This window comes from Physella acuta, unplaced genomic scaffold, assembly GCF_028476545.2.
Source record: "Physella acuta isolate Inbredline_101_S28 unplaced genomic scaffold, ASM2847654v3 ptg001018l, whole genome shotgun sequence".
Lineage (NCBI taxonomy): Eukaryota > Metazoa > Mollusca > Gastropoda > Physidae > Physella > Physella acuta.
The window spans coordinates 27,314-39,582 of record NW_026732535.1 but is presented as its reverse complement, the minus strand read 5'-3'; the positions used below and the strand labels follow the sequence as shown (position 1 = coordinate 39,582).

Below are 12,269 nucleotides of genomic sequence, written 5' to 3'. Positions count from 1 at the left end.
GAGATAATAAACACAAACTGTTATGAATGTATTTGTATTCAGATATTTCTTTCTACTACGTTTACTCACATAATTAATGGCCGTTTGTAATATCCTCCTCATTTATCCTTTATCTGTGACAACGTTCCCTTTTTTGCCTGTACACAATTGAGCACATATTGACAGTTCAAATGGTATTTAAAATAAACAACTTTAAAAAATGAAATAATATTTATTCATATAAAAACGTACACATGTTTCCCCAGAAAAATAAAATTAGTAATCAAATTATATAACTATAGGACTATCCAATCCATTTTAGAAGCTGTTAACTTTTCGTTGTCTATTTTTATCGTCATGACCAGTTCAGAATGTCTTCAACGCGGCAAACTCCGACTAACTGGCTTGGATATCGACTTGATTAGCATGTACCGGTCGCTTTTGTCCGTTTGTTCACATCAGGCTTATCTTCCACCCGGGCGCCAGAGACAAACTTTCAATTTGCCCCCCCCCCCCCTATATATTTTTTGTTTATAATTCAAAACTGCAGCTAAAATAAGCTTTTAATTTTTTTCATCCCGTTTTGGCGCCCTAGGGTAGGTGCCCGGGGACATATGCACCCACCCCCCCCCCTTCGCTACGCCTGTGCTAGTACCCCACAGTCCAGTACCCGGCTCAACAGTAGGAAGCTTATTACCAAAAAAAATACTTCACTCAGGTCAAACTAATGCATACTGGAAGACAGGGAAATGCATTCTAAATAAAATATTAGTCTCCATTTAACGATATTCGAAAAAGTCGGCACTTCGGCAGTGGCAAGCATAGAATAGTCGTCACGGGGATGGCTGTATGAGCTGGAGAGCCGCATCTTGGTGTGAGCGGCTGGAGTGTATTATTATTATTTGTAACTTAGAAGGCGAATGTATCGTTTCGTTTCACGTCGTAAATTTTTCGTAGTTTTTAGTTGTGTAGTCCCGTATTATGGCGCCGCTGTCTCACTGTTTATGTCCCTGTTTATAGCTAGTTTGTATATATTTCGTTTATATTGTTGTCATGGTTTATATTAAGTGTCTTTTTATATAATTCTGTTGCATGTTTTGTGGCGTTTGGTTTGTTATCCGTGAATTAGGGACTATTTGTTTACGTGTAGTGTGTGAGGTGTGTGAAAGTCGATTTCCGGCTTGTTGATTCTGTCTTTTTGGGTGCTGAAAGCGGTGAGATGAGAGCGAGGACGACTCTCTTGCCATCGATTATAAAGTACACCATCCAGTCATTATTATTTTGTGTATGTGTTCGTTACAGACCTGGTAAGTTAGAAACACATTTATTTTTACGTTGCTGTTTATTTTTCGTTGCTGGCCATAAGTTTTAAAATTCTTCTTTATCTCCTTAACTCTATTTTCTGACAGTAAAGATACAGGGCTTGGTGCTGAAAGCGGTGAGATGAGAGCGAGGACGACTCTCTTGCCATCGATTATAAAGTACACCATCCAGTCATTATTATTTTGTGTATGTGTTCGTTACAGACCTGGTAAGTTAGAAACACATTTATTTTTACGTTGCTGTTTATTTTTCGTTGCTGGCCATAAGTTTTAAAATTCTTCTTTATCTCCTTAACTCTATTTTCTGACAGTAAAGATACAGGGCTTGGTCTCCACAGGAGTTGGCAAAACTTCTCAAGAGGTTGTTTATGTTGAAGAATACCTTGGAAATTCCATAACCAATAACCATTGTCAACCTTATGACCCCACCAGCTAACTGCAGAAACAACATATCTGCCTGTCGGATCCCATTCCATATCAGTGGCCATAAAATGCTCTGTTTGAGTCATTACAGTCATGTCTTGAGTATCAACAAAATCCAAAACTCCATACATACTCCTTAGTCCAGCTAGAACTATGAATTGACCATTAGGACTCCAAAAAAGATGATTTGCCGACCTTTTCTCGAATGTTTTTATCAACTCTACTTTTTTTTTAGGTTGAATGTTATAAAAGGTTACATTTATACGTGGAGCCTCTCCATGAATATATGCAAATTTATTGCCAATGGGCTCCCAAGCAAACGCTAATACAGTTTCTTTCTCTTCTACTTTGTCCACTGGTATCTGCTTTTCTCTGATTCTGAACAACTCAAAATTGTAATAAATACCACTGCATTTTGTTTGTTCTTTGTCATCCGTTTTCTTACTCTTGTATCTATCAACTTTAACACAAAGATAATCACCACTCTTCTGCCAATGCATTTTACAGTCAGCAACATTGAATAAATTTCTAACACATAATTCTAATCTGCTGGGTATTTCTATCAATGTTACACGAGCAGGTGTGTTAGATTGTTCTGGCACCCAGTATGCGATGATGTCATCAGTTGGAGACCAGGAGAAATCCCTCACAGCTGGGATCTTTAAACTTTTTTTTCGAGAAGACCAAATGATGGAGTTTCATAAATACTAATAGCATCCTATCCAATCCTGGCAAAGTAGCTTCCATTAAAATTCCACTTGAATATTGGCCATGTGCTTCTGCTCTCACAATGAAAACCTCTCTTCTTGACACAAGAACGAATATCCCATATAATAATTGCCTGAGGATCTTCATGGCTATCGTGAAGAGGACTAAATATTACTAAATATTTTTCACATGGTGAGAAATCAATAAGCTGAACACCAGGATGGCTAAACCTCATTATTTGGCTGAACTTTGGACCTCCCCACAATGCTATACCCTTCACATGAAAGGTTGCAAGGTGTGTACCTTGAGGTGACCATCTGACATATGTTTCTGTCCACCGATCTCTCTCTTCCATTTTTGAGGGTTCTGGACTATTTACAAATATTGCAGTCTTATCACCTTCTCCATAAATGACACTAAACTGGTCAAAACACTCCTTGTTCTGCAACCAACTACGCAAATTTCCTAGATCTTGATATGGTTTTGGATCTGGGGGAGACCATTCATCAGGAATATTGATGTACTTTTCAAAATCAGAAAAATGGTTAACTTTAAAAGAATGTTGCTTATCCAGTTTGTACCCATTTGTCATCTTAACAGCTTCATATGCGTTTTGAGGAGATGAGAACTCCAAAAACATGTACCCCTTTCAGTAGCGTACGCAGGGGGGGGGGAGCAGGGGGAGCGGCCGCTCCCCCTCTGGCCATTTTCAGCAAAGTGGCGCCTTTTTGGAAACTTTTTAAACTCAAAGTTTTAAACAATGATATTTGTTAAAAAATTATTTTTTGTCGGCACATCTATGTAAATCACAAGATTTCTTTTCATGCGGCAATTAAAGCATTATTGTACTAGTCTAGTAGTGTCTACGTTTACAACACGTATTAACAGCTGCATCAGTTTGCCATTCTAAAAATAACCATTACGATGCATTGCAATATTTAAAAAACCTCTACGGGTAGTACCACTTGGCAAGAGGGGTTTTAAGTTTAAGGCAACTGTATAATGTATTTGCATACGAATAATTGTATTAGAAAATGATATACATAAAACTTCACACATAATTACTTTATACATACAGTTTTAATCTTGTGATTAATTTTAAAAAATGCAATACAGAAACAAATACAACTGATGTGGCACCTCTATTTAAATTTACTTATGAGCAAACTGCGTAGTGGTGTGGAAATTTTGACAAGGGCAACAATGTCATCACGATGAAGTAGTAGTATTCTTACAGTTTGGGCGATAGTGATTACGATTACAAATTATATGAAACAGTTACAACCCCCCTCCCCATGAACCCCTCTGTAAAACAAGTATTGTCATTATACCACTGCTACTTATTTAAATCTATTTCTGCAATATATATATTTGTGTAATATATATTTGTGTAATATATATGTATGTTTAGACCAGTCATCTAAAAACTGATGCTATGTTCACTCTGAGTTGGTTAACTCTTTCCCCCCCCCCTTTCCTCACCACCACAATTGTGTAGAGCTACATTAATGTCACACCTAGGTATACACTGGGTTGGATAATTGACCTAAATTGACCGGACAGTAAAAAGGTGTGTGAGCAATACAGAGATCTAACACATACCTATCACTATGTTAAAAAATGATCTTTAAAGAACACAAAAAAGCAGTAGTTAATTAAAAAAACATATGATCTGAACTAAAAGACCAACATTTAGTTAAATGTAGGCTGTTATTCCGAGTGTTTTTCTGTTTTAACGAAAAGCGCGGTTTTATACCAACTCTGATTTTAAAATCTTTCATTATGCTTTAATACTATAGCATTTATGATGACTATATATTAAATTCTGATTATAGACAAAAACATTTTGTAAACACGAATAGTGTTAAATAATTTCATTATATTCTAAAGTAATTATTTATTTGTTTTGAAATTTATAATTAAATGTGTAGATATGTACATATTTATATTAAGAGAGTGATTATTTCCCCTATTTCACTTATCTTAAATAATTTCCCAGGAATTATTATGTAAGAATTTTTTTTTACAAGAATTACAAAACAGATTGTGTTACGTTCGTTGTTTTTGGTTGTAGTGTGTGTATATTTTTTGTCTAGATTGATACAATGTTTGTTTTGTCGGCCTACATTGTGTGTTTGTTCTTATTTCTTCAGAGTGCTACTTTCAATTTATTTTACATCACAGCGAAGTAATGACATACAGCTAGTAATGACATACTAGTAATTATATATATATATATATATATATATATATATATATATATATATATATATATATATATATATATATATATATATATATATATATATATATATATATATATATTATACACGTATATAGAACGTGTTAAAAATTCGACGCCTTTTTTGCTCTTTTCGCTCCCCCTACAACGAAAACCTGGATACGCCTCTGACCCCTTTGTTTTTCCTTCATCATCGAGTGGATAAAATGCATTGACCACAGCACCAAATTTAGAAAATAACTTCTTAATAACATTTTTTAGTTTATCAAGACGCTCCTTTCCAACTTTTGGAATACAGTCAACAATTATTACTGAATCAACACTGTCAGAAGGCTTAGGTCGTTTGCGCAGAACATCACCTAAAAGCTCTTCATCTGTATTTTTGGTTGCTAGCCATAAGTTTTTTTCTGTGGCTGTTTTCTGACCGCCATTGTGGTTTTGTCAGACCATGTGGAATCAGATTCTGAGTTTTTTTATATTATTATGTTTATGGTTATTTTGTTACTTTGTTGCATCCCTTGGGCTGGTGTTAAGCCAGGGATAAAGTTATTTTAGACTTGACCCGCAGCTATGGTTTACTCCTGGCTGTTGGGTTAAGTAGAGGAGTTTTTGTTACTTGACCCACAGTTACGGTTCATTCCTGACTGTCGGGTTTGGTTATGTACTTGTAGCTGTAGGCTGGTTATAATATTTGTATGCCATTATAGTGAACTTTGGCTTCCTGTGGTGATCTTTGTTGATCCCCAGGAGAGTGTTTGGTTCATTCTAAGTCACTGTGGATGTGTCCATGTTATTAATAGATTTTATTTTACATGAGCCTTTTGTTAGGCTGGTAACTGTGTTGAGCTAGTAGTTTAGAGCTCAGTGTCCTGGTAGTGTTCCAGGTAATTTTTAAAGTATGTTCTTTGTAAACTACCTGCAGGCTGTTGAGATGGAATCCAGCCAGCCTGTGGTTAATGCTTTGTATATAACTTTTTTTTGTAAAGTAATTAATTTATTTGTTTTCCTTTTTCTTGGACGTAGTCCGAAATTGGGTGTTTGGTTTTGTTTGGTTCTGTTTTGTGGCACATAGCGTTTGCCCTGTTGTGTTGGATATAAATTGTTTTGTCTGTTTTGTGTCAGTAGTTTTTATCTATTTTTTTGTAATTTTTCATTGGTTCCATATTTTTGGTAAATAAATTTTATTAATTGTTAAAGATTTTTTTGTTTTTATTATATAGACTAAGGTTAGGTTATTAACCAGTCTGGGTTTAGCCGGGCTTGCACTGACCGGACGGTAATAGATAAGCCTAGAAGGGTAGATTTTAGGTATCCCCCCCCCCCTAGCAGGGCTTACATTGACATCAAAAGAGCGGTAGGTTGCCGACCCCTGCTCTAAAGCAACGATTATGGTGTGTTTTAAGAGTATACGTTTTGTAGCTACCATGACGCCTGATCCTCACAAGTCGTAAATTCTAAACCATTAAACATTTAGAAAATGCATCTTACTTTACATAAAGCCCAATTAATTATGAAATCTTTGAAGTTTTTTATGGCTATTCATTTTGGGGTAAAATATATATTTCCAGTTATTAAATGCTATTGTAAATTAATAGAAAACGTTACCTTGCTAACTCAAAGGCGTTTTTTTCTCAAGGTAAAACCCATTAAATCGATAAGAGCTACATGCTTCTACACTATAAGGCAATGAGAAAAAAATCAAGCACATAGACTCTACTTCATTTCCCGTAGACACGGAATTGTATTTATTGTTCAATATTAATTTTACTTTTTGTAATATTAAATTTACTTTGCACTCGTCCAATGCATTTTAAATTTAACAAGAGTATCTAGTTCTACTATTTAACTTATATATATATATATACTTGGGGGAGGGGGTGACACCACTAAGTGCCGTACCGGTCGATACCCGACCTAGCGACGCCACTGACCAGTCCTCTCCTTTATCTACACATATATCTGCTGCTTTGATTAGTCTTCTTGATCGTGGCTCTTCCTTTAAATTTACTCTCTGATAGTTCACCATATATATATATATATATATATATATATATATATATATATATATATATATATATATATATAACTATAATAAAATCCCCCCCCCCCCACATTCATCATCGTTGATCAAATTATTTGATATCAAATTTTCACCCATTTCCTCTGAACCTTGTTATACAGTTTTCTGACTCCCTTAATAATGCATTGTGAAATTAGCGTTTTAATATTTAGGCTTAGTCCTATATTTATGTTTAACTTTAAATAAACGGCAGTGAAAAAAACGGTCTATGAAATTGAAACGAAAAGTAAGCGCTCGAGTGGATGAATGGAATTTCGGGAGAAAAAATACAACCCATGTAATAACTTATTTTTAAAATCGAAAACATACTTTCGATTAGTATGCTAATGAAATTTTTACGCACAAATAAAAGGCATTAGAAAAATAAGAGTAGACCTATTGTTAGATTCCCAAAATGTTATATAGAACAGACCTAAATATTACAAATATAGCCTTGCAAAACATACACGGATTTAAATTGTTGCGTAACTAGCTAAAATATTGAAGTGACTAATGTTGATAATAACACCCCATGCGGATCATCTCTCCACAATTAGGAAAGCATAAACTGAAGACAAGATTCCAGCCATTTTGTTTTGACGAGAGCTAGTAGTCCAGATCTAGATGATGCGAACTGATGCGAACCTACGTAAATCTACAAGATCTAGATTTACATTTAGATCCAGAAATCTACATTATTGACTAGAGAGAAAAAGTATGCCTCATAAGTAAATGATAGATCTAGATAGCCCTAGATCTAGAATCTAGTAATTTTTCAGTAGCACTAGATTCGGTAATCTATCGTTTTAGGTACGTAAAATCGCCGGTGACTAGTAATGTGAAAAACAGGTGACTCCTTACATTTTGATAATTATTTCACATTTTGGGGAGGATTTATGTTTTGAAAAATATAGAAATGTTTCCTTGTTTCATTTATGTACCTGTTTTTAAACAATTGAATTAAAACTTTTCCGTAATAAATGAACACCAGCGATGTTTCCAACAGATGCAACCATGCTCATTTACTATTGCAGCCATCTTGTTAAAGTTTTATTTTTATAGACTTACTAGACTACCCGTCATCCGTTGGATAACTGTGGGTTTCGGGGTCATCCATAAAAAAAGCATCACGTCTGTCACTTATCGTCACAAAAAAACAGACCCCACATTCAAAAAGATGTTTTTTATCTTTTAAAAACACCGAAAACAACGATTTCGGACTATCCCTTCATAAACTATTGTCACAGGTGACTTACTCAACCCTACTTCACCTGCCCAGTGTCCCGCCAAGTCTCAGACAACATCTTTTTACCGTTTAAGAAAACGATTCCAGACGAGCATGTCTCTGACCACACTATCCCTTCATATGCTAAGGACAAACAAACAGGTGAACTCGACTTCACCTGCCCTGTGCCCCGCGAGGTCCTGATAGTCAACCTTATCATTCACATGTAGGCCTTAGAAAAAATAATTGAAAACATTGTTGTACAAAGAAAAAATTCTTATTACTAAAGTCATTGTTTTAAACTTTTATAATAATGTGGTTAATTTACCCATGAATATATCAATAAATTAGTTAACGGCTTTAAATTAGTTTGTAATTAACAGTGTTTTTAAGAAGGAACAATATTTACCACCCAAAATACCATTTTACAGCTCTACGCATAATGAAGATTCTCCCCAATAACAAATCAGAAAAACAAACAAACACAAAAATGAGTTATCAAACATCACTATTTAGCCAAAATTAAGCCATTGTTCTAAAACTTTAAAACAAATGTGGTTAATCTACCTATGAATAAATCAATAAATTAATTAACTTCTTTAAATAAATGTGTGACTAACAGTCTGTCTGCAATAAAAAATTATTCTCTACCTACATACTATTTTACAGCTCTCCAGATAGAGTAGATCCATATACAATAGTAAATCAGATAAATAAATATTCATGTAAACAAACTTGAGTTTTAGTAGTATAATAGAAGATAGATAGATATCAGCCCAAATTTTAAAGAAGAAGTAGGTGAAATTACAATAGCTTTGTGTTTGTCTGTAATTATAGATTCAACTATTGACATTATTGACAGATCAATTTTCTTTGTCTATCAGATGTTACTGAACATGTAGACGCCATTGAAAGTTGTATTCAATTTTGTGAGCTTCCTGAAGCTAGTGCAGAGGATTTTTTTCAAAACACTTCTTACAGCAGTCACATATTAGGGCTATCAATGACCATGTGCTATGGTCAGTCCTTCGATGGATCAAACACCATGTCTGGTGAAATATCAGGCCTACAAAAACGAGTTAGAGAAAAGCTCCACGTGCACTCTTTACACACTGCTGTGCTCATAATTTAAATTTAATTCTCATATATGGTGTTTCATCTAATATTCAAACACAACTATTTTTTGGAGATCTGGAAAGCATTTATACATTTTCTACCGGAAGTCTACCTTTGGTCTTATTCCTATTTGGGAGATGTTAGCTGATGTCATTAGCGCTAACAGAACTCACGTTGCTATGATAGATTGCGAACAAGCAACTCTCGTTTGCAAGCACCAGGAAATAAAAGAATACCCTACGCTCTGGCTTTTCGCGATGTACTGGAAAACTGGAAGATTTCAAGGATCACGGAACATTGAAGCGCTGACACAATTCGTTGCAGAAAAATCTACAGACGAACCGGAATTGTTTGTTAAAGAACTAACGGCTGAGACTTTTCAAACTGAATTATCAACTGGTTTAGTGTTCGTGAAGTTCTACGCCCCTTGGTGTGGCAACTGTAAACGTTTCGCCCCGACCTGGGCCACCTTAAGCCGGGAGCTACACGGCCACCCAGTGAGTATAGCCAGGTTGGACTGCAGCCAGTTCAAGAGTTTGTGTGAGCAGTATGAGATTACCAAGTATCCAACCCTGAAAATATTTCGCTATGGCGACCTGGTGGCCTCGTATAATGGAGGAAGGACGTTGGTGGATCTGCAGAACTTTGTTGAGAAACACACGGAGCTGTGAGGAGAAAAATAGACATCTCGTCATCCTAGAATTACAAGGTTCACTCTGGTCAAATAAAAAGTAAATTTTAGAATTACAATGTTTACTCTGGTTAAATGAAATGTAAATTTTAGCAAATCTGCTTCCACTACTGTAAAAATAGCTTAATTTTTTTTTATTAATGCATATATATTAGGTTTTAAAATATTTTTGAAATCCATAGGTAGTTTGGTTTAACGATAATTGATAATAAGCTAAATGTACTAAATTTTGATTTCAATGAAATTTTAAGGGTCTGAATTACAATTAATGTGATTGAACATTTTAATGCTCCTTTCCTTTTGTTATGAACTACATTTTTTGAAGAAAAATATGTGACCTAAATGCCAATCGTATAGCATTATTACAAATATTTTTAAAATCTATTAAGTATTCTGAATATTTTTATACTGAAAATAAAACAGCAAAATAAGAAATAACAATGATATATAGTATTGCTAGGGGTCATCTATAAATGACGTCACGCTTTTTTTGACAATTTTTGCCTCCCCCCACCCCTCCGTCACACGTCGTCACAAAAAGCCAGACCCCCCCCCCTAAAATTACGTCACACCTCACCCTACAACCCCCATTAAAATTTTTTCCAAAATCTTGTCTGAACTTTGTCAAAATAGAGTATTTTAATCAATTCCTATTACAATTTATTAAAACAGTTTTCTAAAACGCAAAATAACGTCTAAAATTCGTTTTCCAACATTGATTTTTTATAATGCAAACGTGTGACGTCGCGCCATCTGAACCCATCCCCCATCTCCCCCTCATCACACACCGTTACAAAATTACGGACCCCCCTCCCCCATACGAGTGTGACGTCAGTTATGGACGAAAATTAAATTCTTGTATAGGGTTTTTTTTTTCTTAAAGCAGAAAAGCTTTCGTTATAATTATGTTGGCAAAAATATATTAAAGCTGATCTGGCAACTGAGAAAGCTAAATGTACTAGCTTTTAGTTTCGAAGAAACTGAGGAACTGAGGAAAAATACGAGGATCAGTGAATGCTTAATGTAGAACATTTTTTTTATTCTCGAGCCTCGGTTACTAGTATAGATAAGTGCGCTTTTTTTTTTTTTTGGAATGCAATCAGTGACGTTAAGAGCTTGTAAAATGTAAATGGTTGATTTTGCAGTTGGAATATTAAAACACTAAATGCAATATCTCTGTTTTATGTCGCTGAAAATTTGGAATATGGCAACATAAGTAAACAGAAGTAAAACATTAATTGGACATTTTGGAAGAAAGATTACGATAAAACTAGCCGAAACATTTTTTTTTCAGATTGATTTAAAGATTTCAATGAAATTAACCAATTCTTGAGTAAAGATGACAATAATATAACGTCGATATCATCATCTTTTCCTGTTCGTGCCTAAGACACATAAAGCGGATGAAGCAGGGTCCATCTGATTCAATTACCAAGTCATACAAGGGGATAATTAATCAGCACTCATCTCAGCAGTCTTTTTTGTCAGGTATTCGTCAGATCTGGTTGTTCTCCGGTAGTCCCTCAGACTAGAGCCTGGAACTTGGGTCTCTCGGGTTAGCAGTCATAGGCACTACTCCCCGACCACACCGGCTCCGTAACGTCTATATATTTGTGAGGAAATGCTCCTGAACCATGGTTGGTTAAGTTTAACTTCTCAAACGTATGAAGAAACGAATATGAGCCAACTATGACGGTAAAGAACTACAGAGATGCTCACCAGTGTTCTTCTTTTGATTCGATGTGAGGTCAGTATAGGGGTCAGAGATAAATGACGTCACGCTTTTTAAAAAAAGAAATTTACCCCCTTCCAACCCAATCATGTTCACATATCCGAAAAATCCTTCAAGTTGGTCACTCGAAAGTGGAGAGTTGGACGTAGATATGGGAGCAATTGTTAGTGCAGTCGGTTAATTTAAGTGATAGAAAGCAATTGAATACAGATAGTGTTAGGATAAGGAGATAAGTTGAGTTGGACTTTCAGATTAGTTAAGGTATAGTTGAGATAATAGAAGTAGAATATAGGACAGAGGAGTCAGGTAGTCGGGATTATTTAAAGATGGATTGTATATGTGTATATAATAAATATATAAACTTGAACTCTGTTTATTGTGTTATTTATATACATATTTCCCACTGGAGAATTCTGTACAGGATTCACAATAGGTCGATGCTCCCCCATATACATCATCTCTCTCCCGCACCACGCCGCCCTTTTTCCACATGAAACGTGTGTAACATTTAAATCATCGGTCTACGGCAAGTGTCCATTCGGGAAATCGGCCTTCGGGCAAACGGCATTCGGGCAAGTGTCTTTCGGGAAAACGTCCGGCTCCCTTGAATCACAAATCTGCGGTACACACCATTTAGGACATAACTCACTCAAACCCAGAGTAGAACAGTTGGTGGCCTGTATCAATGAGTCACCGCCCTTTATTTTCGTTTTATGAATCGAAATAACGTGTCGTTTATAGTCAGAGAAAATAGTCAAATGTAAAAGAGAAA

The 12,269-nt window shown here is 35.4% G+C and overlaps 2 protein-coding genes across 2 annotated transcripts; one reads left to right on the top strand and one right to left on the bottom strand.

Annotated features, from left to right (window-relative positions):
• Positions 1-98: 98 nt before the first annotated feature.
• LOC131954686 (eukaryotic translation initiation factor 3 subunit B-like) lies at positions 99-3,076 on the bottom strand. Its single transcript, XM_059318443.1, is given in 3 exon segments — positions 99-137; positions 1,538-2,400; positions 2,403-3,076. Coding segments are annotated over 3 exon segments (1,572 nt in total). The 5' UTR covers positions 3,073-3,076.
• Positions 3,077-9,331: 6,255 nt separating this feature from the next.
• Positions 9,332-9,745, top strand: LOC131954685 (thioredoxin domain-containing protein 5 homolog). Its single transcript, XM_059318442.1, has one exon. It carries the CDS (start codon positions 9,332-9,334, stop codon positions 9,743-9,745), a length of 414 nt encoding a protein of 137 aa, XP_059174425.1.
• Positions 9,746-12,269: the final 2,524 nt, after the last annotated feature.